The sequence below is a fragment of the Zingiber officinale genome, chromosome 11A, assembly GCF_018446385.1.
Source record: "Zingiber officinale cultivar Zhangliang chromosome 11A, Zo_v1.1, whole genome shotgun sequence".
In the NCBI taxonomy this organism is placed as follows: Eukaryota; Viridiplantae; Streptophyta; class Magnoliopsida; order Zingiberales; family Zingiberaceae; genus Zingiber; species Zingiber officinale.
Genome location: NC_056006.1, coordinates 59,185,675 through 59,211,107, shown reverse-complemented (window position 1 = coordinate 59,211,107; position 25,433 = coordinate 59,185,675). Strand labels below are relative to the sequence as shown.

Sequence of the window (25,433 nt, the reverse complement as noted above, 5' to 3'; positions counted from 1 at the left end):
CGGTTGATCGGTGCCTATGTCGTTGATCAGGTGATGGGGTGCTAGCTAGCAAGGATATCCCCACAGGGTCGGCCTGCTAGCTGCCAGGTCGTAGTAATCCCGGGGGTTGTGCATTGTCGACTGGTGGAAAGAGCAGAACATCAGCGTCCACATCTTACCTTTTGCATCCTTTAGATGAGCGGCCGCCACATGTTGCACGGTATGTGTCCTAGGCTCATTTGGTGGGGCTCCTCCTTATCGAGGCCCCTTGGGGGTTGATGATTGCTCGGCTGTTGCTGTTCAGATACTCCTGCTGGCTCGACGGGCGTCTCCTTTTTCCTAGCTGCCTAGGCTTCTTCCATGTTAATGTATTCATTAGCCTTCTTTTGTAGGTGGCTAAAGTCCCTTAATGGCCTCCGAATGAGCGATCGGAAGAACTCTCCTTCGGTGAGCCCTTAGGTGAAGGCGTTCACCAAACACGTCCAAGGAGACTGCCGTGATATCCATCGTCACTTGATTGAAGCGCTGAATATAAGCCCTTAATGCCTCTCGAGGCCCCTGCTTCAGTGAGAATAGATTCACACTCGTCTTCTGATGGCGGCGACTGCTAGCGAAGTGATGTAGGAAGGCCACTCTGAAGTCTTTGAAGCTATGGATCGAGTTGCACGACAACCGCTTGAACCAACATTGCGTCGATCCATATAATGTGGTGAGGAAGACTCGGCATGTCACCCCATCCGTGTACTGGTGAAGTGTGGTCGCGTTATCACCTTGGCCAAGTGGTCGTCGGGATCAGCCGCTCCATTATATTCCTCGATCATCAGTGGGGTGTAATGCTTCGACAGAGGGTCATTTAGAATCCCCTCCGAAAACTGTTGATTTACCCGCTCGGGTGAATTATCCTCTCTGGGTACCTTGCTTTTCCTTGTGTCTCGAGTGGGTGCCTCATCAGAGGAAGATCCCCGGTCTCTATCCGCTCGGGCCCTCTCTTCTGCTAGAGTCCATAACAACGCTTGGTGGAATAGGACTGGTGCAGGGGCTTCCCCATCGGTGCCAATCGGCCTCTTATTTGGTTCCCGAATGGAAAGTTGTTCCGCTTGGTCCCCTCGCTCAGCCTAGCGACCTGCCACAGAGGTTGTGAGGTCTTGCGCTTGACACTCGTCCAATGCTTGTTGTTGCTATTGTTCCACTATCTTCGCCGCTCGGGCTTGTATCAGCGTGTCGAGCTCCTCTTGCGTCTCTGTAACCATTGTGATTCGTTCGACGTCTTCCATCTTCTCGTTCGGATGCAAGTGACGTTCCCACATAGGGCGCCAAAATGTTCCTGTCCGAAAGCGTGAAGCTGGAAAGTTGGGGATGTGGTGGCTCTGTTGACTAGATGAAGACATTGCTCCTCTCTGTAAAACAAAACCAAACCAGGGAAGGAAACTCTGGCGTTGGCCCTCCGACGCTCAAGTTAGAAACAAAATAAGAAGAGAAAGTGAAAGTACTAGGGACCGAGATTAATCTTGCCTTTCTTCATACCTATCATACTCTTTTATATACATGTCTTAGTGACTCTTTATATTCCCCGGTTTAATGATATTAATTTATAGACAGAAGGCATCTTTGTCTTGGCTTCTCCGCATTCAATGATAGATGGAGTGTTCTCTTTTATTTCTCTTCTCCTTATTAAGTATCCGTTTTTCCTCTTTTATTATACTGATTTATTATTCACTGTCAAGGGCATATCCCGAGACGGACGGATGACCCGCTTGGCCCGCTCTCCTGCCGATCCGATCAGCCTATGTATCCTCCTCTCGCTCGAGCGACGCGGTTGAGCCACCTTGACCATCTTGACTTTGACCTCCACCGTGACCGTTGACCCGTACCAGGTGGGCTCCTCTTTATCGCCGCATCAGTAACATTTCAAATGTCTACCTATACTCAATAAACCAAAATACAGAATTAAAACACTAATCTCCAACCATTGATGATGACATTCAGACTAGGATTTGATTATTCCCATTTGATCTTTTGTTAAGATCAAGGACCTATACTTGGAGCTAGTTTATATCGACCTTTATGAGAATCAAACAACCATAGGCAGGAGGTGGTTAGCATAAAAGTAGATTAAACATAGATTGATTGAGGGAAGTAATCATAACTATCTTGTAACTGCTTTGAATTCACAAGAGGACCCATAGCTTGTGCGGGTTTCTAACACTTGTTTGTTATATTCATAAACCAGATTTGTGCACCCCAAAACATCTCTACCGTAAGACACATTTGGGACAGAGATAAGTCAACTTGCATCATAGATTGGTGAGAGACTTCCAACTAAATCATAGATTACAGATGACTCTGATTGCCAAGATCTTGAAGTAGATTCATTCAACAGTTGGAGGCAAACTGCAAATATTGTCATCTGAACCTCTCCTTCATGGCAACTCTAGCAATGAGAGACACTTCATCAAGGGCTCAAGCATTTTCAAGGCCTCTCCTGCATCAGGTCGACTCTTTCTTGTAATCTCTGAGCACCTCAAACCCAAGTATGCCAGCTGCTCGGCCTCTGAGTAAGGCCAGTCTCCTGCTGAAGCATCAAGGACTTCAGAAAGGGACCCCTTATCCAATGCTTGCTGCACTGCTCTGTTAATCCCAAATGGTGGTCTCCCTGTCAAAAGGCGCAGAAGAATAATGCCATAAGAATACACATCTGAGAGCGGTGTAATCTCCCCAGAAGCAAGAAACTCAGGATCCATGTATACAAAAGTTCCCATGGCATGAGTACAGCAATAGAGAGTCATGCTGTCGTTGAACTGAACAAGACTACAGATACCATAGTCGCCAAGTTTGCTGATGAAGTTTGCATCAAGAAGAATGACAGCTGGCGTAAGATCTCCATGGACTACACTAAGGCACTTGTTATGATGGAGAAAGTTTAGAGCAGAGCAGATTTCCACAGCAACACGAATTCGGATCTGCCAAGTTAGAGGTGGTGAATTGTCTTTGCAAGTGAGGCGATCTTCTAAGCTTCCATTGGGAAGAAAATCATAAACCAGAGCCCAGGCTTCTGGACACGCTCCCAATAGCTTGACAAGGTTTGGATGCTTCAGCTTACTGAGAACATTAATCTGTATCAACAAGAAAAAGAAAATTATATCAACTACAGAATTTTACTGAAATATAGTATTTCCCTTATATGAATTCTGAAATATGCTAAAATTTACCTCTTTATGAAACGCTTTTTGCCTTTGCATGACTTGAGAATTCAGCTTTTTTATAGCAACTGTATTCTGCCCAAGTGTTCCCTTGTAGACAATTCCGTAACCACCTTCTCTGATCTTATATGACTCATCAAAGTTATTAGTTGCCTGTTGCAACTCTGAGTAGGAGAAGTCACAGAATATATCTGAACCTTGGATTCTCCTTTCCAATTCTTCTATCTGATGATGTAGCTTTTCAGCTTCTCTTACTGCATTGTCTCTCTCCTTCCGTAGCTCAACATTCTCACTTTGGAGTGTGATGAGAAGATAATGAGTATCTGATAATTTTTTCTCAAGGTCCTTTGTCTTGTGCTTGACATCAATAACTTCTTGTTCCAATGCTGCCTTTTTCTCAAGTGTTTTACAAAGTTGTTCAAACATTTCATTTCGCTGTTTCATAATTTCTTCTACTCTTCTTGTTTCTTTCAAGAGCATATCTTCAATATCCTTCCTTTGTTCCATCTCTGTAGTATACAAATCTTCAACTGCTTTGATCTGTGGTAAGTACAATACATTCACATCAAGAAAAAAATTCATAATCCTCGATAAGATGCGACACCTTTACCCAAAGAGGAAGAGATGCCAAATTACCTCCTCAAACTAAAAAAGGTGATGAACATTCATCCAACCAGATCTAAAAGAAAACAATGAAACTAAGAGTAATTGTTGTATTTTCCGAATAATAACAAAGCGAAGAAGGTTCATACTGACAAAGAGCAGTTTCCGTTGAATTTATGTTCACCAGATAATCAATATCATCATCAAGCCATGTCCACTCCAACTACTTGGCATTAGTTAGATGAATCTTATATCTCCATTGAGTTATATACAATTGTGTCATTATTCATATTCAAATCAACTAAACCATTTTCTATTATTAACTAATGTTTTATTGAGTCTCCCTTTAACACTTTGTACTTTCCATTCTAATTGAGTCAAACACTTCAAAATTTCTGACTCTTTAAACATATTATCTCAACATATTTCCTATAATTTACATCCATTGATTTTTGAAGGATATTAGTACTATCTATTTTACTTTTTCAAAAAGATCAAATTCATCTTAGCATTTAATCTCTATTATATTATAATTTTGTATTTGTTATTTTCTAACAGTCCAATGACCATAGAGTATGAGTTCTTATAAAAATTTTATCTTACTCTATGTGTACATAACAATCACAAAATACTCCAGAATATCTTCTTCATTTGCATCATTTTTTTGTATTTTATTAGTGATATCTCTATCAGTATCTCCTTATTGCAAGATCTATTCGAGATATCTAAAACTTTTACGAGACTTAGAATCGTCTTTATCCTTCACTATTTCGTCATTCTTTTCTTATCGCTACATTTACTGTTTCAATTTTAATTCTACTTAACCCTTTAGTTTCTAATGTTTTTCTATACGATTCAAGCTTTGATTTAATTTATTCACTAGACAATGCATCTTCAAAATAGATTTCATTGAACAAAAAAATTGTCTCTGGTAGTCTAAAAATATCAAGGTATATCAACTACACTTCAGTCTCATAATAGGCCAAATAACTAGGTTATAGTAATCAATGCAATATTAAAGAGGAAAACAAAAGGTCAATAGATGATACCTTCTCAGCAGCACCATGCAAATCTCGAACAGCTTTTTGATGCCTAAGAGCTTCTTCCTTCGCTGCGTGAGTCAAGTTATTTGCCTCTACAACAGCATGTCGTAGATCATTGTACAATTCATCATTTAGCGTGGCACCATCCTAGGAAAAAAGGGATGCCATTTTTACCTTTTTCTGTTGCATGAATGATTAGTACCTTCTTTTACTAGAAAAAACAAACATGTTGCTATTAAGTTGCAAGTGAAAAGGACTTTAGCTGTGTTTTTTTTTCCAAAAAAGTTAGAAGTGAAAACCTCAAGTTGATTGTAACATTGATTGAAACTTTACCTAAGGCATTGGGTTATGCTATTCTAAAGCAGCATCAAAACAAGATACAGGATCACAACCCAAAATTTCTTGGAAAGGAGAAACTAGATCAAGATCTGAAAATAGATATCTTAAGCATTCGAGAAATGAATCTGAAAGAACATATCTATTCCTATGCTGTGCCAGATCTTCCTCAAATTTTCCAAAGATGAAAGTACATTAGTAAACACATATGTACCATATCACTATTTGATGTTGACAATTGAAAGGGAGCTTCAAAACCATGTGGAGATTCAAGAACAAATGATCCCACATTTTTCTGATCCTTCGCGATGCTTATTGAACTGCTAGTGCAAGGTATCTCATCAGTCACCGAACTCCTAACGCTCCTTGAAACCACATCAAACAAATCAATGACTATACCATCTCTACTGCCTGAACTTGATTCAGTGTGGTTGTCACAGGGTAGATCCATCATTGATGAACCAGGAATAGTTGATATTGATGGTTGACTAAGTTCCTCTTGTGCAGAGTCAGGAATGAAATTTAGTAGATGACCGTGAGTAGGTGATGTGTTGGGATTTGAGTTACCAGATGGCTGGGTAGTGGCACTTAGAATGACTCTGCTTGCTAGTATATTACCATATGCAACTGGACTAGCTTCCCTGTTGAAGGAATTTCAAACATGAATTTTAGGGAACACAAAAAGAATGAAAAACTTCATACAATAAATACACTAACAGAACTTAGAAGACTAAAGTAGTACAAAGTTAAGGATGTAAAAAAAGAATACTATTAATTAAATATATCATATCCAAAAGGACATCTAATTTATGAAAGTCTTAATGTCAAACAATCAGGATTCAGGATATTATCAAAACTCTTGTAAATTGTAAACACTGTCTAACAATAGCCTATAGTTCCATCAAAAGACAGAAAAAACAAAAAAGACACTCATTAGCCAATGATTAAACTGGAATACCCAACCACATTACTATTGTTCTAAAGTCAACGGTTAAGAATTGTTTTTCAGTACAAATTTTTTTTTAAACATATAGCATGAGTTTACATATCCATATACTTCATTTAAAGTAAACTCAGACTCAAACAGGAAGAATAAGCCATGGCAGGAATTAAGGTAACTCCTTTTCATCAGCTGCAAAGATCGCTCTTAACGCCCTTAAAGAGCTTATACTTGAGAAAACCTGAAGTTAACTTATGCCTCAAAATGAAAGCCCTTAAAGAGGTAGTCATCTTTATATGTCGATAAATGATGTTTAATGCTAGTGTTAAGAAATGTGCTTAAGTTATAACAACTTTGGAACCATTCCGTTATGGACATGCATAAAAAAAAACTCTAGAACATGAAATTGGATTACTTATGATGTTTGAAGTCAGATTTGTTTGAAATTGGAATACTAGGAAAATAGAACCAGAAAATATTAATTTCTTCTGAAATGTGTTTAAATAATCATAGTATAATTCTGGAATGACTTTTCCTCTGAGGGATGGGAATGATATGGAGACAAGCCTTAAATAGTATGTTAACCATAACAATACAATATGAAGGGGTACTACTTCAAACACCCAAAGCTAGACTTCTTGGAGAAAACAAAAACACTACTGGACAACTCAATATATGAACAAATCAGAAAATATTAGATTGTAGAATTTATAAAGAAATGCAGGGTACAACCTGCATAACACACTCCTTACATCCAAAATTATATTGTCTATGTAGACTCTGTACAGCCATTGATCTATTGAGTTCTATTTAAGTCAAGACCGCTAATTTAGATAAATTGTAATTCTATTTATTATTTTGAAACAATCAACTTGTATTCATTCCTGTGCAGGAATGAATGTAACAATTATCTTCAACGTTTATTCTTGCTTCATTTGATGTAATATTCAACAAGAAGGGAATATGAATGAAGTTATTAATTATAGAATAAAGAATGGGTGGTCCATTTATTGTGTTATATCTAGATCGAGATGATTACCTCGTTGGTCCCGGATTCTCGCAGGATCAGAAAGAAGTCTACAAGAGTCTTCTTCGTAGTTCCTTGCTCCAAACGTCCTCGGGATCCGGTGGTGATGTCCCGTGAGAGAAGTCTTGTACTCGTGTGATCAAGAGAGAAAGAGAGAAAAGTGAGAGTCTTGCCCTTTTCAAGAGAGAAAACTCTCTTCCTTTTATACACATGGGAGGGGTGTGGTTTGTCAACCTTTGGCAACCTTTGGTCATAGGTTGCTTTGGCAACCTTTGATGTGGGCAATAACTGCGCATATTAACATCTCTCACTTGCCCACATAGGGCACAATAAAAGGTCAGTTGCTCACTAAGAGCAATTCATGTCTCGACACTTGCTTCTCAATCTAACATGCGGCGAATGGAGTAAGCGACCTTACGAGAGTCGGCACAACAAATGAGTAGTGATCTATTAAGTTATCAACAAAACTAACAGATCACAATATTCTAAAGGAATCCTGTGGTACCCTAGATATCTTCAATATTCACCAGTTTTAACATCCCGAATCTCTTAAAACTAGTGACGTCAAGACTCAAACGTTTTATGCTCACGACTTTATCGCCACTAAGTCGACATAGTCCCTCGAGGTATGAGCCACAAAACACGGTGCAATATTTAGATGTCTTTCTTGAGTTCTCATGTCAATTCAATTAGTCTTGACCGCTTTCCTAGTCATGTCCCGCTGGACTGTATCAGCCATAGCCCTAAGTTGCATGCTAAAGTAGGGACATCAAGCTTCCTTTTTATGACATAGATCTCAAGTCCTAAGGGTACAGATGGATCAACAAATTATGATCCAAGAGCTCACACAATGATGAAACAGAGATCTCATTCATCATTTTCTTCAATGGTCGTTTTACGCACATGTGGTATGGTCACATGCTATGGTGTTCTTCCATCATTATGGACATATCACATACAACATAAAAAAAACACCATACGATTCTTAGTCTAGCCACTCCCACTGCGGCTAACCCGAGTCTCACGACGTCTTATCATGAAACTCGCAACCGGCTTAATAAAGGCTTCACAGAATTGATTCTCATATCCTGTGATCGATCCAGAGGGATCTCATCTTAATTCAATTTAAGGCGACAATAAAATAAAAATATCTTGCTCGCTCTCATAGCGCCATAGATATAAATTTATCTCACTCGCTCTCATAGCGTCATAGATAAAAAAAATTGTCTCATATTGCTCGCTTTCTTAGCGCCAAGGCAAATGACCCGTGTGAGGGGGGGTCTATTCAGAGCCTAGTGACACTTTTCTCAATGTGTAAAGTATTCCAACCATAGACACACATAAGGAAGGAAAACATTATTGCTTAATTGTCAATAAATATTGTGTTACGATTTACATAATCCCATATTTCTAATATGGGTTACAAATGCCTCCCTCGGGATTTGTTTAGTTAGTGGATCAGCCAACATATGATCTGTTGAAATGTGTCGAAGAACCACCAACTCCTTTGCAACTAAATCCCGAATGTAGTGATAACGAATGTCAATGTGTTTGGTTCGTCCATGGTATTTAGGGTCCTTAGCATAGGCCAAGGTCGATGTGTTATCAACATACAGCACCACTACCTCCTTTGTCAATTATGTCATGGCCGATCACCGTAGGAAACTCTGTAACCAAACAGCCTCTTGACATGTAGCAAAAGAAGCCACACATTCGGATTCCATGGTGGATAAAGCAATGCACGTTTGTTTCTTGTTACTCCAAGAAATGGCCCCTCCACCCAACATAAACACATAACCTAAGGTGGATTTGCGTTCATCTTTGTCACTGGCCCAATCAGCATCGCTATAACCTCTCAATCTTAAGTCACCTCCTTTGTAACATAAGACAAGGTCCGAAGTACCACGGAGATATCGAAAAATCCTTTTAACTGCTTTCCAGTTAACGAGACCGGGATTACTTTGATAATGACTAACAAGGCCCACCACAAAGTTAATGTCTGGCTGTGTACATAACATGACATACATTAGGCTTCCAAGTGCAGCAGCATATGACACTTTAAACATTTCATTCTTTTCCTTATCAGTTTGTAGACATTGACTGATACTTAAAACACAACTGTTATCAACTGGAGTATCGATAGGTTTAGAATAATGCATCCGAAATCGCTCAAGAATCTTATTTATATAAGTCTACTATGACAAACACAGAAGTTTATTCGAGCGATCTCTAGTGATCTTTATTCCCAGCATATAATTTGCTTCACTCATGTCTTTTATCTCAAAGATAGAAGACAACCATTTTCGAGTGACTTCGATAGATTCCATGTCATTTCCTGCCAATAAAATGTCATCAACATATAATGACAAAATAAGAATCTTTTCCACCGTACGTTTAACATACACACAGTGGTCTTCTTCAATCATCTCAAAACCAAATGAGATAATAGATTTATGAAATACCACTGTCTAGACGATTGTTTGAGGCCATAAATGAAACGTTTGAGATAGCAAACTTTACGCTCCTATCCCTTTGCCTCAAAACCTTCTGGTTGAACCATGTAAATTTCTACGTCTAGTTCTCCAATGAGAAATGTTGCTTTAACGTCCATCTGAAAAAGTTCTAAGTCTAAATGTGCAACTATGGCTAGAATAAGGCGAACCGATATGAATCTCACCACTGGGGAGAATGTCTCATCCAAATCTATACCCTCCTTTTGAGTATATCCTTTCTTTATAAGTCGTGCTTTATATTTGTCGATTGATCCATCCGCCTTACGTTTGACTTTGAAAATCCATTTATTTCCATTAGCCTTACGCCCTGGAGGGAGGTTGACAAGTTCCCAAACTTGATTCTTACTCATAGAGTCCATCTCATCTTGTATTGCTTCCTTCCACTCTTTACTAGCGGATGAAGTTAATACTTCTTTAACAGAAGTAGGCTCATCATCATCAGCAAGCTGGCACACAAGGGCTTCCTCTTCGATCTCAAATCAACGACGAGGTATGTGTCCATGTTTGCTACGGCGTATCTGATCATCTTGTTCTTCTATAGCTGTGCTCCCACTAGGCACAAAGCTCCCACTTTCATGATCATCTCTACTATCTCCGGTGGCTTCTTGGTTAGGAACTAATTCCCTCCCTTCGCTGGAAGATGGTAGAATATCATTAGGGTCATCCAACTCATGGAGATTAAGACTTTTTCCAGTGTCGCCGATACTAGGAAATTTTGTTTCTAAGAAAACAACATCTCGGACATCTTTTTCTGCCATTCCTCCATTCAGATGTTGTCCGTACATGACATAACCCTTAGAGCCTTCAGGATATCTTATAAAGATAAACTTTCTAGTTTTAGGGCCAAATTTTCCAAACTTATGAGAAGTGTCATGGACATATCCCGCTAAATCCCATGGGCATAGATTATCTGAATTTGGTTTTTCACCACGCCATAACTCATAAAGGGTGGAAGGAACTAACTGTGAAGGTACGCGGTTAAGGATATAGGCCACAGTCATTATAGCATCCCCCAAAAAGATATTGGAAGGTTGGCATACGCCATCATCGACCTAACCATATCCAGCAGTGTTCTATTCCGTCTTTCAACAACACCATTTTGTTGCGGTGTATTTGGAATAGTTAATTGCTTGCGTATTCCTTTTTCTTCACATAAAGTTCGGAACTCATCCAAAAGATATTCACGTCCTCGATCTGTCCGAAGAACTTTTATGGTTTTGCCTAATTGATTCTCAACCTCTGCCAAGAAGTGTTTGAAGCAATCTAATGCTTCATAGCGGTAAGCGATCAAATAGACATATCCATATCGTGAATAATCATCTATAAATGTGAGGAAATATGAAGCCCCTTGACGAGTCTTCACACTCATGGGTCCGCAAATGTCAAAGTGAATCAATTGTAAGAATTCAGTGGCTCTCTTAGTCTTTCCGAAATGCTTGCGACATGCTTTACCGGCTAAACACGATGCACACATAGGAAGATTGACTTTAGTGAGTAAGCCTAGCAAGCCTTCTCAAGCTAACCTTGTCATTCTATCTTGTCCTATGTGTCCTAGCCGAGCATGACAAATTTTCGAATCAAGGTTATTATCAATAGTCACCACATAAGACACATGATAATCCAAATCTAACTTAAACAAACCATCCATGAATAAAGCATGATCATATATAACATTGTTCAAACAAATGTCAATTTGGTTGCTAGCAAAAGAAAAAGAGAAGTCTAATGCCAATAATGCTGAACTCTACGCGCATAGAGCACGACATAGAGGGTTAAGACTCGTCTAGTCTTTAACTTGAGTTGATACACACCAACTTCAAGGGCTTCCTCGCTGGAACCATTTCCCATGTATACGCTTTGCGATCCCGTTGAGATTCGGCGATAATACACGAATCCTGCTCAATCCCTTGTTATGTGCCTAGTCGCTCCTGAATCCACTATCCATTCAGGATTTGTTCCAGCAACTAAAATATGCGAACAAACATGCACAGTTAGAGAGCAAAGAAATTGGAATACCTTTTTCGGCTCAGTGCATTCACGAGCGAAATGCCCCAATTGTCCACAATTATAGCATTTAGCCTTCGACTTATCTCTCTTTCCACCGTGCTTGCCTCTTTGGCGCTTCGGTGTCTGCCCCTCTTTGGAAGTGGATGCAACATTTTGCTTCTTCCTCTTGAAGTTCTTCTTTGGACCCTTCATGCCCTGTTGTCTGCCTCCCTTGGCGACAAGGGCAGTAGCTCGCATAGCTTCCTCGCGCTCAGCTTCTAACTCCACATGGCGAGAGATGTCAGAAAAATTTTTAATGCTCTCATTTGTGAGTGAGGATTTGTTTCATGTGAGTCCAAGAGTCTGGCAAAGATCTTATGGCAGCATGCACCTGCTACTCATCAGTGAGATCGTGACATGCAGACTTCAAGTCGTGGATCATGCTTGACATCATCCTAAGATGCTCAGTCATGTTCTGATGGGGATCTTTTCGGAGGGTCTCAAATTTCAAAACAAGAGCCCTTAACCTCGTGGTAGAGGTTCCTCCAAAAGTAATTTTTCAAGTTATCCCATATATCCTTGGCAGTCTTACACTTTTCAAACTCGCCAATCAAATCATCCTGCAGGTTGCTTAACAGTGTAAAGCACGTGCTGCGATCTTCGTTGAACCATAAGTTGTAAGCCTCTTGATCTCGTTGGTGTAGAGCAGTGTTGCCTTCTGCAGGCAGGGTCATGGATGTAGTAATGTGATCAAGCAACTCTTGCTCGTTCAAGAGATATTGGATTTTTCGATGTCATATGTCATAGTTAGTGCCATCTAATTTATCCCCTTTCGTTAAGTCAGCAATAACATTTTTCGAGGCTCATCGGTGAATCTTATTATATGGAGAATATTTAATATTATAATGTACCACGGACTGTGCGGCCTCACAGTAGGTTGTGGTTGGCACGTTCGTGCGCGTTACCGCGGGTCGCGAGGCCTACATGGCCATGGATGGCGCGCCCGTCCACATGGATATGAGCCGCATCCCTCACAGGTTCGCGAGCAGCGTCTGTAGTGTGCTCACGAGTAGTGCCTCCGTCCATTTCGCGTGAAGTGCCTCCGCCATGCACGTGAGCGTCAACAGTGCGAGTCAAGGGAGAAGAGCGCAACACTTCAACATAATCCCTTGCAGTCATTAGTCTTCGATATCTAATAGGCGCCATAGACTCCTACGTGAGTGTTGGGTCGTTGCCAACCAAGCTATCCCCATCGCTGGCGGTGGAGATCTTCGTTGATTCAAAATCATCTTCTTCCATTGTAGCAAGCTCTTACGCATGGAGATCATCCGATGACATCATGGAGAGAGGAATGGGAAGGCTCTGATACCAATGTTATATCTAGATCGAGATAATTACCTCGTTGGTTTCAGATTCTCGCAGGATCAGGAAGAAGTCTACAAGAGTCTTCTTCGTAGTTCCTCGCTCCAAATGTCCTCGGGATCCGGTGGTGATGTCCCATGAGAGAAGTCTTGTACACATGTGATCAAGAGAGAAAGGGAGAAAAGTGAGAGTCTTGCCCTTTTCAAGAGAAAAAACTCTCTTCCTTTTATACACATGGGAGGGGAGTGGTTTGTCTCTTTCCAAAGGTTGCTTTGGCAACCTTTGGTGTGGGCAATAACCGCCCATATTAACATATTGGATGGTCAAAATAAAGAGGAGAATCTAGAATCTAGTGTTGGAACCCCAAGGTTGTTTTGGTGTGATCAACAAGTTAAGTTAGGTCTTGTGTTGTTTTAACCTTGTGTCTAAGTGTGCAGGAGCTTAGGAGCACAGGTACTCGAGCGGAAGACGCAGCTAGCGAGAAAGGACGGCACGCGGTGCGTCCGAGAGACAAGGTGCTACGGAAGAGTACTCCGGTGGACGAGAAGGAAGCGTGCGATGGTTCCGAGGGACGAAAGCCGGAGCGGAAGATTGCTCGGGGAGCAAGAGACGCAGCTAGCAAGAAGGTCGGCACAGGATGAGGGGAGCTGGTGAGTACAGACGAGAAGGAAACATGCAGCGAGAGGCCAAGAAGGCTCGAGAAGACCGGAAGTTGGGTTGGGTGAGCCGGATGACGAGATCACCCAAGCGAGCGGATCCGGAGGAGAAGAACCGGACCGAGGCGGGACTGAACCAGAGAAGACGAAAAAGTCAACATCTGTTGACTTTGGGCTCCGGCGCCGGAGCCCTCCGGGTGCCGGAACCCCGGCGCCCGGACCGGACCCGGGATCGAGATTTGACTCGATCTGATGTTGGGGATAAAGTTTATAGTGCTCGGTTCACGACACGAAAACCTATAAATATAGTTGGTCCAAACTTTCAATGAACTCAATTGTAATTCCAACTTGGCAATTTAGTCTAGAGTTCTGACACATCGCGGGCGTGGACTCCGCCTGAAGGGGTTTTTAGTGAGCTTAATCTTCCTTGGATTAACAACCACATCGGTTGTAACCAAGTAAATCCTTGTGCCTCGCTTTTTCTTTATGCTTTTAATTTATCGGCTTACTTTATATATGCAAGTGTTCTGTTGAAAGTTCGAGAAGGGTACTTTTGTTTTATTTTACAGGACTATCCAACAACCCCCTTCCAGTCGGCCCAACGGTCCTACAAGTGGTATCAGAGCCGAGACGCTTCAAGAAGGACTAACCGCCGTCTGAAGCAACAAAACGATGGTCGGAGCTAGCGACTACCTACCAGCATTCGAGGGGGAGTTTACCGTTTGGAAACAAAAGATGGAGGTATATCTTAATTCTGATTTTGGTATTTCTTTAATATTAAAATTTGGCTATGAAGCACCAAAGACAACGAATGGAGAAGAATTCGATCTACGCCTCTGGAACAAGAAGCAACGTGACGAGTCGCAAACAGTCAGGCAGAATTTCACATTCTAACCGTAATACCAAATGAAGATCTCAATAGAGTTGGCGAGTACAAAAGCGCAAAAGAACTTTGGGAAAAGTTCTTGAAGATACATGAAGAATCAGAAGAAGTCAAATCCGAGACTAAAGAAATTGCCGAAACAGCAATCATAGCAGAAGACCCACCAAAAGATGAAGAAAGCTCAACCGAGATGAGCATCGAGAAAGGGGGAGAGTCTTCAGAAGAAAGTAATTCAACAAGGGGAGAACCAACTATCGAAAAGGTAAGTCAGGTATGGACTCGAACTTCTGATCAATTGGTTCAATCAATCGAAAAATTACCTGAAGATTTTTTCGAATCAGAAATTGAATCTTCGAAAAAGATTTTTAGATTAATAAATATATTATTAATAGACTCCTGCAAATTAGAATTTTTGTTAAAAAATTCCTGCAAACTACAAAATATTTTTTCGAACGAATCTTGCACAATGCCGAAAGAATTTTTTATATTGTCTGAAAAATTTTTCGGATTAAAAAATCTTTTGTCAAACGAATCTTGTAAAACAGAAAAATTACCAAAAGATTTTTTACCTATTATTTTGATAAAAAAATTTTGCAAGTTAGAAAATATTTTGACAAAAGAATTTTGCAAATTAGAATTTATGACAAAATATTTCTGTGAATTACAAAATATTCTTCTGAAAGAATTTTCCAAAGTAAAGACATTGCCGAAAGAATTTTTACAAATTATATTGTCGAAAAATTCTATTAAATTAGAATTTATACTATCAAAATATCTTTGCAAATTAGGAATTCAAAATACAATAGAAAATGACATGTTACAATTTATACAAATTTTTACAATTCAAAATTCAAATTTTCTTGCTTTAAAGTTATGAAATTATGATAAATTAAAATGAAAATTTAAAATTTTCTGATAAAAGCATTAAAATAAAATAAATTAATGCATAGGAAATTTTTTTCAATGTTATCAATTTTCTTAAAGTTTTTCTTGCATAAAGTTTTGGGCTCAGAAAGATTAAAACTAAGAAATTTTTTCACAAGTTATTTTTGACTTAGTAATTTTTCCTTACTTGGAAATATTTTTTTCTGAAAATCATTAGGATAGATTTTTATAAGTTTCTAAGTGTCAACCTTTAGACTTTTCTTGCAACCCCAATTTTTTATGTGATCAAAGGGGGAGAAGAAAAAGTATAAGTGTAGGGGGAAGTAGAAAAATTGAAAATTAGAATTTTTGAAATTTAATTTTTCTATCTTGTTGCACGTTATTGAAAATTTAAAATTGAAAATTGTTTAATTTTTATATCTATTTTTGACCCTAGCTTAACTTGGGTTGATCACATCAAAAAGGGGGAGATTGTTGAAACCCCAAGGTTGTTTTGGTGTGATCAACAAGTTAAGTTAGGTCCTGTGTTGTTTTAACCTTGTGTCTAAGTGTGCAGGAGCTTAGGAGCACAGGTACTCGAGCGGAAGACGCAGCTAGCGAGAAGGACGGCACGCAGTGCGTCCGAGGGACGAGGTGCTGCGGAAGAGTACCCCAGTGGACGAGAAGGAAGCGTGCGGTGGTTCCGAGGGACGAAAGCCAGAGCGGAAGATTGCTCGGGAAGCAAGAGACACAGCTAGCGAGAAGGTCGACACGGGGTGCGATCGAAGGACGAAGACTGCGGATGAGTACTCTGGTGGACGAGAAGGAAACACGCAGCGATTCCGAGGGACGAGAAGCCGGAGCGGAAGGCTGCTCGAGAAGACCGGAAGTTGGGTTCGGGTGAGCCCTTTTCCGGATGACAGAGATCACCCAAGTCAGCGGATCCGGAGGAGAAGAACCAGACCGAGGCAGGACTGAACAGAGAAGAGGTCCCGGACGAAAAAGTCAACATCTGTTGACTTTGGGCTCCGGGGCGCCCGGAGTCCTCCGGGGCGCCCGGAACCCTTCCGGGCACCCGAACCAGACTTTTGACCAGGATCGAGATTTGACTCGATCTGATCGTTGGGGGATAAAGTTTATCCCCCCGGGCGCCCGGAACCCCTTCGGGGCACCCAGGGCGCCCGAAACCCCTTCGGGGCGCCCCGACCAAAGCTATAAATATAGCCTTGGTCCAGAAGCTTTTCAACGAACTCTGAATTGTAATTCCAACGCTTGTAAGCTTTAGTCTAGAGTTGAGCTTCTGTTTTCTGCGCTTCAATGCTGTACGAGGCTTCTCCACCTGAAGGAGTTTTTAGTGAGCTTAATCTTCCTTGGATTAACAACCACATCGGTTGTAACCAAGTAAATCCTTGTGCCTCGCTTTTTCTTTATGCTTTTAATTTATCGGCTTACTTTATATATGCAAGTGTTCTGTTGAAAGTTCGAGAAGGGTACTTTTGTTTTATTTTACAGGACTATCCAACAACCCCCTTCCAGCCGGCCCAACGGTCCTACATCTAGATTCCTGTGTAATGGTCATATTCCCTTTAAGTTGCAAGAAAAATATTATAAAAATATGTCATACATTATAGAGCTGACCCCGTCTAGTATGATAAGGGTTGGTTGTTATTGATGTCATATTTTATGGATTTATAGTGTTCAAAGGTTAGCACCCTTCAGATATTTCCCTTGTTAGGGTGACAGGACAACTCCGATACAAGTGGGCTACTTATAAATCTTCTTTCCGATTTTTTAATTCAGTAGCGATTTTCCACGACTCTTCTGAGGTCAGGAAATTCGTAGGTGCACCCCCACCACTTGGATTTGGAATGAGGAGGATCCAACGAGATAAAAAATTATTGTAGTAAAGACAAGAATATTAAAAAATGGATGCATGGAATTACTAGAAAGTATAAAACAAAAAACAAGCATCCAAGAGAAATTAAGTGTAGCTCCAATAGATGACAAAGAAAGAGAATATAGACATTGTACGAATAGGAGGATTCCCAAGAAAATAATATTCAAGGTAATAAAAAATAATTAACTAATTTGACTATTATTAGTGATATAACCTTGTTTAATGGTGGGATAAGATTCATGCAGCCAATCAAAAATAATTGGAATAGACACTACTTATTAATAATGATGATGGAGATGAATCTAACTAGAGAATGAATTCAACGGGGTAGGAGGAAAAAGTGTCCAAGAATATGATAACCATAATGTGTCATTTCAAAGCAAGACATTCTGTATTTTTATTCTTTGATTAAATACAAGTCAGACTACATTAACATAACTGTTCAATATTTGGTCAATAGACTAACATTGGTCTACTTTCTAGAGGATAAAATATTAGAAAGCCATCCAACAGAAAGGTTTCAATAAGATAAACAGACATAATTTGAATTTAAGATTCTTCCATAGAATCCTGGGCATACCTTGTGCAAATCAGGTTCCCTTTGCAAACAAATAAGATCTTACATGATGGATCGGCCTGCTTCTGTACAATGAGTGCTTTCTTTGATCTTGGCTCCCTCATTTTCCTGCCATCCAAAGCCTCAGATTAACATGGAACTAAAGTGATTTTCATCATTCATTCGGGAATATTTGTTGGGAAAAAGTTTGGGTTGGATGCACCAACTAAAAACAACACAGTTAATTTCTTAAGCATGGAATTGTATGTGATGGTCAAAATATCATTTGATAGCATATCTAAGCAAGGGGGAATTTATATAGTATATATTTGAACGAAATAAGTTGTTGCTGGTTCATAAACTTTGGGAACTTCATTTAAATTTGCTATCCCATATTATTTTACAATATTCCAGTGAGTATTGAGTGAATCAACAAGGACCACCTTGCAAGGCTAAATACTCTTGGGTGGCCCATAGCAAAGTAGTACTATGAGGAAAAGGTGAAAAGCAACCCCGTAAGGGTGTGAGTTCACAAACAATGGGAGGAGAATACAATTTTTGACTCATGTCTGTTGAAGAATGAGCCGATGACTCATAGGTAGTGGCTTGGTTAAGGAAATCCACTAGAGTCGTAGTGAAAGTGAATCTTCATAGGACGATTGTCACTACTTATAGACCCAAACTTGAGTGATTTATCCATGACCAAGATGAAGCTTGGGTGAAACTAAGTGGAATGTGAACTGACTGATGTAGTGTTAGAATCATAAAGATTTTATTCAAACAGTTATAGCTATAGTCCAAAATAGATAGCACATCAAAGACCTTATCATTATCTTCATGAAGTCATAGGACATGAAGGTATAGAGAGACTGTACCTTGAATAATTTTTATCTGCTGCTGCTCCCATAACAAGGTTGGTTATCTTATGTTGAGCAATAAGTTGTACTATCCCTGAACCAACATCATCTGCCTCAATCACCAGTTTTTCAGCTTGCACCTGAAGAAATTATTTCATGCATGACTTACCGTCAACAATCTCATGTATCTTATTGAACACTAAATCAAGAAGCTATCCAATTGAATGATCGATCTTGAGTTTAAGGAAACGAAATTTGCAAGGCAATATAATATTTTATTGGATTTAGACTAAATTGGGAACATGTTCACATATTATCTCTTAATCGTGACAATACAGTACAAGAGAAAATGTAAAAAGAAGAGTGACAATCTTTTAGTGGAAGAATATACCTCCTTTAGGGCAGAGCATCTTTGAACATATTTGTTTAATGCTTTTTCCATCTTTGCCTTCTCAGACTGTCGGAATGCATATATCTCCTGTTCCCTCAGTTGTTGTGCTGGAATCCAAGATCTCACTAGAACAATGTTCACATCAATTATTAGTATTGAGGTAACACCATGCATAACATCAATACGTTCAAAGAGAACCAGATTCTCATGGTAAGAACCAACTTCTTTTCATTCTGGGCAAATTGAATTTTTTTTCTACTTGAGAAACCTCATTCTCCCCATAATAGGCATTTCTATAAAGTAATGTATTAGCCCTACAGGTGTAATACAATGGTAAAAGATTTAGGAGAACAAATAAAAGGATGCATATTCTAGAGTTAAATCCCAATAGGGACGAATATTTTGGAGGTGGCTTCTAAGTATGCATAAGTTGTGTTCTGAATTTACACGGTAGATGAACCAAGGGGAAGGACGTCTACCTTTACGATTAATCAAGTGAAGCCTGGACACCTAGATTATAAAAAAAAAAGTAATGTATTATTATAGTGTCTGACTACAACTCCAGGACACATTAGGAAGATAACGTGTAAAATGACTTCAATGAACTGAGTCCACTACAAGACAAAAAAGGGAGATATGTTAATTAATTTATGGGTGCAGGGACTAAATAATCTCCTTGTAGGATCATGTAGCATTATCAGTTGGCTTAGTTGCAATGAGCTTAATTGAGGTGGAGCTATTGTATTAGATAATTTTAGTCTACGTTGGAGTGAAATAAGCCAAGAGCAACCGCACTATTATGGGACATCACTTTGAAGTACTAAATTATGGAGTAGAAATGGATCTCCTTGAGGTGGAGATGTTTTAGGTTTCAACTGTAAGAGCAAGGAGCACCAGAATCAAACATATGTTTTAATGTTGTTAAAGGTTCAAAGTTAAGTCCTGTTGTGATTTAATGGATTGATCAAGTATGCAGGTTGTTGTATTTGGAAGTCCTAATATTAGGCAATGGAAGTCTCGGCATATCAAGAACATCAAGCAAAAAGCCTAGATGGGTCAATGGATCAGACATCTAGCAAGATGGAATTGATAGGTCAGCAAGGACCCGATATCGAATCAAGGGAAAGTCCTCGCAGGTCGATGATCAGATGCTGAGCAAAGAAAGTCCAAACAAGTCTGGAGGACTAGATGTTTGGCAAGTAAATTGAGGTATGGAGTGGTTCTTCTGAAAAGAACAACAATAAGGGCGTGCTCCAGTCGAGAAAACCCTTAGGCGTTGATCCAACTGAAGCGAAGGTTTTTAAGTTGAGATCATACTGTCATAACTATCTATCACATGCATATTATTTGTTATTTAACTCTATTTTGTAGGCTCATTTTTATTATCACTGTGGTAACTTTGTTTTGTAAAAAAACAAATGTCGGACTTGACCGAAGGGTTCGATCAATCGAACATTCAGTAATGGGGTTCAGTTGACCGAAAACCCATATTTCACGGGATCGATCAAATCTAATCGGAGAAAACAAGGAAGGGAGCGAAGGATTAGTCGCCTGATCGAGGTTCAATCGACCGAACAATTTCGAGTCGATTGGACTAGTCCTATAAAAGAAGTCTCGTGGTTCGAGGCTCATAATCAATTCTCTCCTCAACTCATTCTTTTCTTGTTGCTAAGATCGTGTAAGTTATGCTACTACGATGCTGAAAGGCTCTCTGACAACCTACGCCCAACTTCTACAATTTGTTGTCGGTATATTCTTTTTAATTCTTGCATTCATTTAAGGAGATTGCAGTGTGTTACTATCCTTCTCATATACATGTTTGCTCCTTCTCTTAAATTTTTTGGAGAGGAGAACTTTAGTTGATTGCCCATGCATAGTAGTCGCTGGACTACGAATCAAGTAAAAAATAACTTATGTTTTTGTGTGTTTGTTTTTCTTTATTCTGCTACAACTTTACTTTGATTTACGAAAAAAAGTTTTAAATGAACAAGATTCAACCCCCCCCCCCCTTTACCTCTATTTCGATCCAACATGAACATTATCTACCGAGGCACTAGGTCCATCATAGAAAGCTTTGTTACCACTTATTTATGTTGATGTAGGAAACACCATAATCGAACCTATGTTTTAATGTTGTTAAAGGTTCAAGTTAAGTCTTGTTGTTATCTGATGAATTGATCAAGTGTGCAGGATGCTCAACTTGGAAAGTCCTAGTAGGTCAGCTGGACCCGATACTAGACAAGGGAAGTCTCAGCAGATCGCGGAACCAGGTAGGAAGTCCAGATGTGTCAAGTGAACCTGACATCTAGTATGTGGACTCGGTAGGTTTGGAGGACCCTATATCGAGTCAAGTGGAAGCCCTGGTAGCGGATCCAATGATGAGCGGTTAAGTCCAAATAGGTATGAAGGACCCGATGTTTGACAGGTAAGTTGAGGAAAACTACTGAAGATAGTGAAGTGAGGTGGTGTCCCATTAGGGACAAACCTTAGGTACTGATCTAACTAAAAAACCCGACGAAGGTTTTTAAATTGAGATCAGGACAGTCATTACTGTCTCATTCATGCATACTATAATCTTACTTTGCACATTTATGTTCTAACTTTGTTTTGCAAGGTAAATATTATTTTTATTTACTAACACTGTTTTGCAGAAAAAGTTGTTCCAGCAACGGAACAAAGGTGTTCAATCAACGAATCCATGGAATATCATAACAGTAAGATTCGATCTGGAATACAATAGAAATTTTTGGTTCAGTTGACGAATAAAGGTGATCAATCGACGGATTAGTTTATTTCCAAAATTAAACAAGATTCGAATCAAAGTACAAATGGCAAAAAGATGTTCAGTTGATGGAAAGATCTTGATCCATCAACGGAACAACGAGATTTCCGCAATCAAACGGATCGGATCAACACAAACAAGGAAGGGACAGAGGATCACGGATAGAGTTATCAGTCGACGGATAAGTTCAGTTGACGGAACCTCTTATCAGTCGACGGAACGATACCTATAAAAGAAGCCCTCGAGCTCCGAGCCAGAAACAACTTCCGCTTTTCAATTTTCTACTATGCTCATGCTCTGCTCGTGCAAGCTGCAACTATTACAATGTCGAGAGGCTTTCGACAACCTGTGCTACTTCTTATATTCATTGTCGTCGGTATACTTTACTTTTACTTGCACATTGTACTCTCATTTGTAATATCAGTTTATCATTTTGTGGATTGCCCAACAAAAGTGATTGATGATCGCGAACCTTGGAGTAGAAGTCGGCTGGGCTCCGAACCAAGTAAAAAAGAGATGTGTTCTTTATTTTTATTATTTTTACTTTATTCCAATGCTTACTTAAGTGTTTACAAAAGATAAGAAAAGATTTTAAAGCTACAAGATTCACCTCCCTCTCTCGTTCTTTCACGATCCAACAATTTAAAGGCTTTTGTGCCTTGAGAATAGTGTTTGGCTACATTAAATTTATACTAACTTCCTAAAGAGTCATGATACAGCTAAAGAAGCATATGGACACTCTCATAGTTACGTTTGGAAGGGTTATTTTCTCGGGGAGGGTGCATTAGGTGTAGTGCATTTAAGGCAAGGTTTTTATCATACCTATTCAAGAGGTATTTCTCATTTTTTATTATTGAGTAAATTACTAAAACACTCTTGTATTCCATGTATCCTTACTTTTCTATAAAAAAAAATCTTCACTTTAGTAAGCCAATGATGAACTAAAGTAGAGATTTTGAAGAAATGGGAGGTGGATACATGGAATACAAGTAAATTAATTTTTGTTAGAAGGGTGTAGACATAATTACCCTAAATTAATTTCTCTATTTGAATTAGTCATAAGTTCAACTAGGTATATGGGTTTTGCATTGTGTGTTGTGAGTGCATGCCACATGTTGGAGGTTGATTTTAATGTACATATGTATTCATTGAATTGCAAAGGTTTCTGTATTTTTTATGAATTGAGTGCTGACCTCAAGAAGAAATGAAAAGACATCTTAGGTTTTGATCTATGAGGAGAATTGAGAAACAATGTTAGGTAGATTCAAATCCCAATAGATTGTGCAATGTTAGGTAGATTCAAATCTCAATAGATTGTGCAGACATGCATTGACATTTGGGAGTAATTGTGATCATCCAAACTAGGGATTATAGCATCCAAACAATACATAGCCTGTTGATTCAGGTTAACATTGGTCAACTTGAAGTCACTTTGTTTGAAGTCATTCCTAAAGCATGATCCAAGAGAGGATACAAACTTGGAGAGGAATCAAATAATCTTGTTTGAAACGATAAGAAGGGAAATGATCAAACGGTGTAATGGAACTGGCAGCTGAATATCAAAAACAATCACACTAGCGAAGCAATAGATTCATAAAGAGAAGTGTTATCTATCCCTAAAAGGAACCTAAAACAAGTAAGCATCCTCTTAGCAACCTCCCATTTTAAATAGGGCTTCACGAATCTCCTCAAAACTCCAATATCCAAGGCCAAGCATATATAAGATTGCATACATTTAAATCATTGAAACCTCATACTATTTGCATTGTCTCACTTTGTTTCCCCATTTACATTTATTTTACGTCAGTTTGAGATCATGAATACCCATAATGACCAGATGAATCAACTTATCCATTGTTCTTATAATAATAATAATAATAATAATAATAAAGGGAAAAAATGTTTATCCTCAATATCAAAGTTAAACTAGAAATGTGCAAAAAGAAAGAAAACAACAAGAAGAACTAGCATTTCTTTTCTTAAGTAAAGAGATTTGATTATCAATCTCCCCCTTTGTTCACGACATCGAATATGCATTTTGATTTTTTTTTTAAATGCGAAAAATGGAAACTTGGTAGCAGACTTACAGGGAATAAACATGGCGGGGACATTGACGTGGACGATGACGATTGTCTTCGTCTTAGGGGTGTTCTTAATCACCCACACCAGGTTTTCCTTTCCCAGCTTGAAGTCCCTTTCTACCGCCACATGAATCTTGTCGTCCTCATTCTCACCGCCCCCTTCGTTCTTCAATCTCGAACCATCCGCCATTTGCTGGTCATCGTCGATCTCCTTTAGGCTACTCCGGCTGCCCGAGTAGGTGGAGAATCCGGCGCTGCTCCCGCTCCTCGAAGTCGATTGACTCTCCATCTGCAGGGAACGGGAACCCCAGCGCTAAGGAACCGAGGGCAGCCAATAGCTAAAGGTGGGAGCTTTACTCCGCCTTCACTCTCTGCTGCCTTTATTCTTCCCATCAGCGCAGAAATGCGACGGCTTACAGCATGCCGCGCCACCAGTTAGAGGGAGAGCACCAACAAGAGAATTCAACTCTCTGTAGCAGCCTCCACCCTCCAGTCCAGCTCCAAAATAATATTCAACCTGCCTCTTCGAAGTTTAGTGATTTTTTAAAAATGCTCCAAAATAATATTTAATCACCAACAATAACACTTAATAAATGGGGTTCATGCTAATAATAAAAATTAAACAATTCAAGTCTCAACTAGAATAGATACCAATACACTGAACTAGAGAGAGAGAGAGAGAGCAGAAAGAAAAAACAAAATGCGTGCTAAACAAACGTGGCGAGTCGAATAAATAAGATAAGGGTTGACAAAAGAATAGCGTATCCACAATAACATAATGATCAGTCACCTCATTATGCTTCAACTTGAGCATTTGCTGCAGAATTATGCTGTTTCATATTGCTACAGCATGACTATACACATTGTGCATGATGTAAAGATCCGCCCCTCATCCGACATCACTGACGAAGCTTTTTGAGATGGCTAAAAAGGCTTCTTAATTTCTTCCAATGCGATCAATTGTGTGAATAACACATGTAAGAAGGTCTCAATAGTAGAATGAAAAGAGAAAAACAGTAAAAAACGAGAGAGAGAGCCCTTACTCGAGTATATACATGGCCTTTTATTCGTGTGAGAGGGCTGACATCTATAGAGATCTCATGAGAAGATGGAAAAGAAAATATGGAAAAGTAAAGACCATGCCCCATGTCTGCTTATGCCCAGCTGAACCCGATTAATAGAATTCAACCGAATTAGGTAATTGGGTCCTACCGACTCGACAACTCAACCGCTCAACAAGCAAAATCTCGGATCATCTCGAAGCAACTCAGAATTAATGACTCGACAACTTGGGGTGGGACCACTTAGGTGCATTCTACAAACCTATCTTGAGCTCTTTCATACATTGGGCTGATTGCGGTTTGCATTGGTTGAGTCCTGGTTCAAATCCTAGGCTTGCCACATGACACCTATCATTCCCACCACACCAACACCGAAAGAACAAATTAATATTATTGCACCTTATCATTGATGAATT

General features: G+C 39.5%; 1 protein-coding gene across 1 annotated transcript; it reads right to left on the bottom strand.

The window, feature by feature from the left end:
• Window positions 1-2,116: 2,116 nt before the first annotated feature.
• Window positions 2,117-24,472, bottom strand: LOC122032223 (U-box domain-containing protein 33-like). Its single transcript, XM_042591492.1, has 8 exons — window positions 23,963-24,472; window positions 19,094-19,218; window positions 18,721-18,842; window positions 17,870-17,974; window positions 5,376-5,802; window positions 4,832-4,972; window positions 3,189-3,719; window positions 2,117-3,092 (listed from the first exon to the last, which is right to left on the bottom strand). The coding sequence occupies exons 1-8, from the start codon at window positions 24,243-24,245 to the stop codon at window positions 2,400-2,402; spliced, it is 2,427 nt and encodes an 808-aa protein (XP_042447426.1). The 5' UTR covers window positions 24,246-24,472; the 3' UTR covers window positions 2,117-2,399.
• Between the last annotated feature and the right edge of the window lie 961 nt (window positions 24,473-25,433).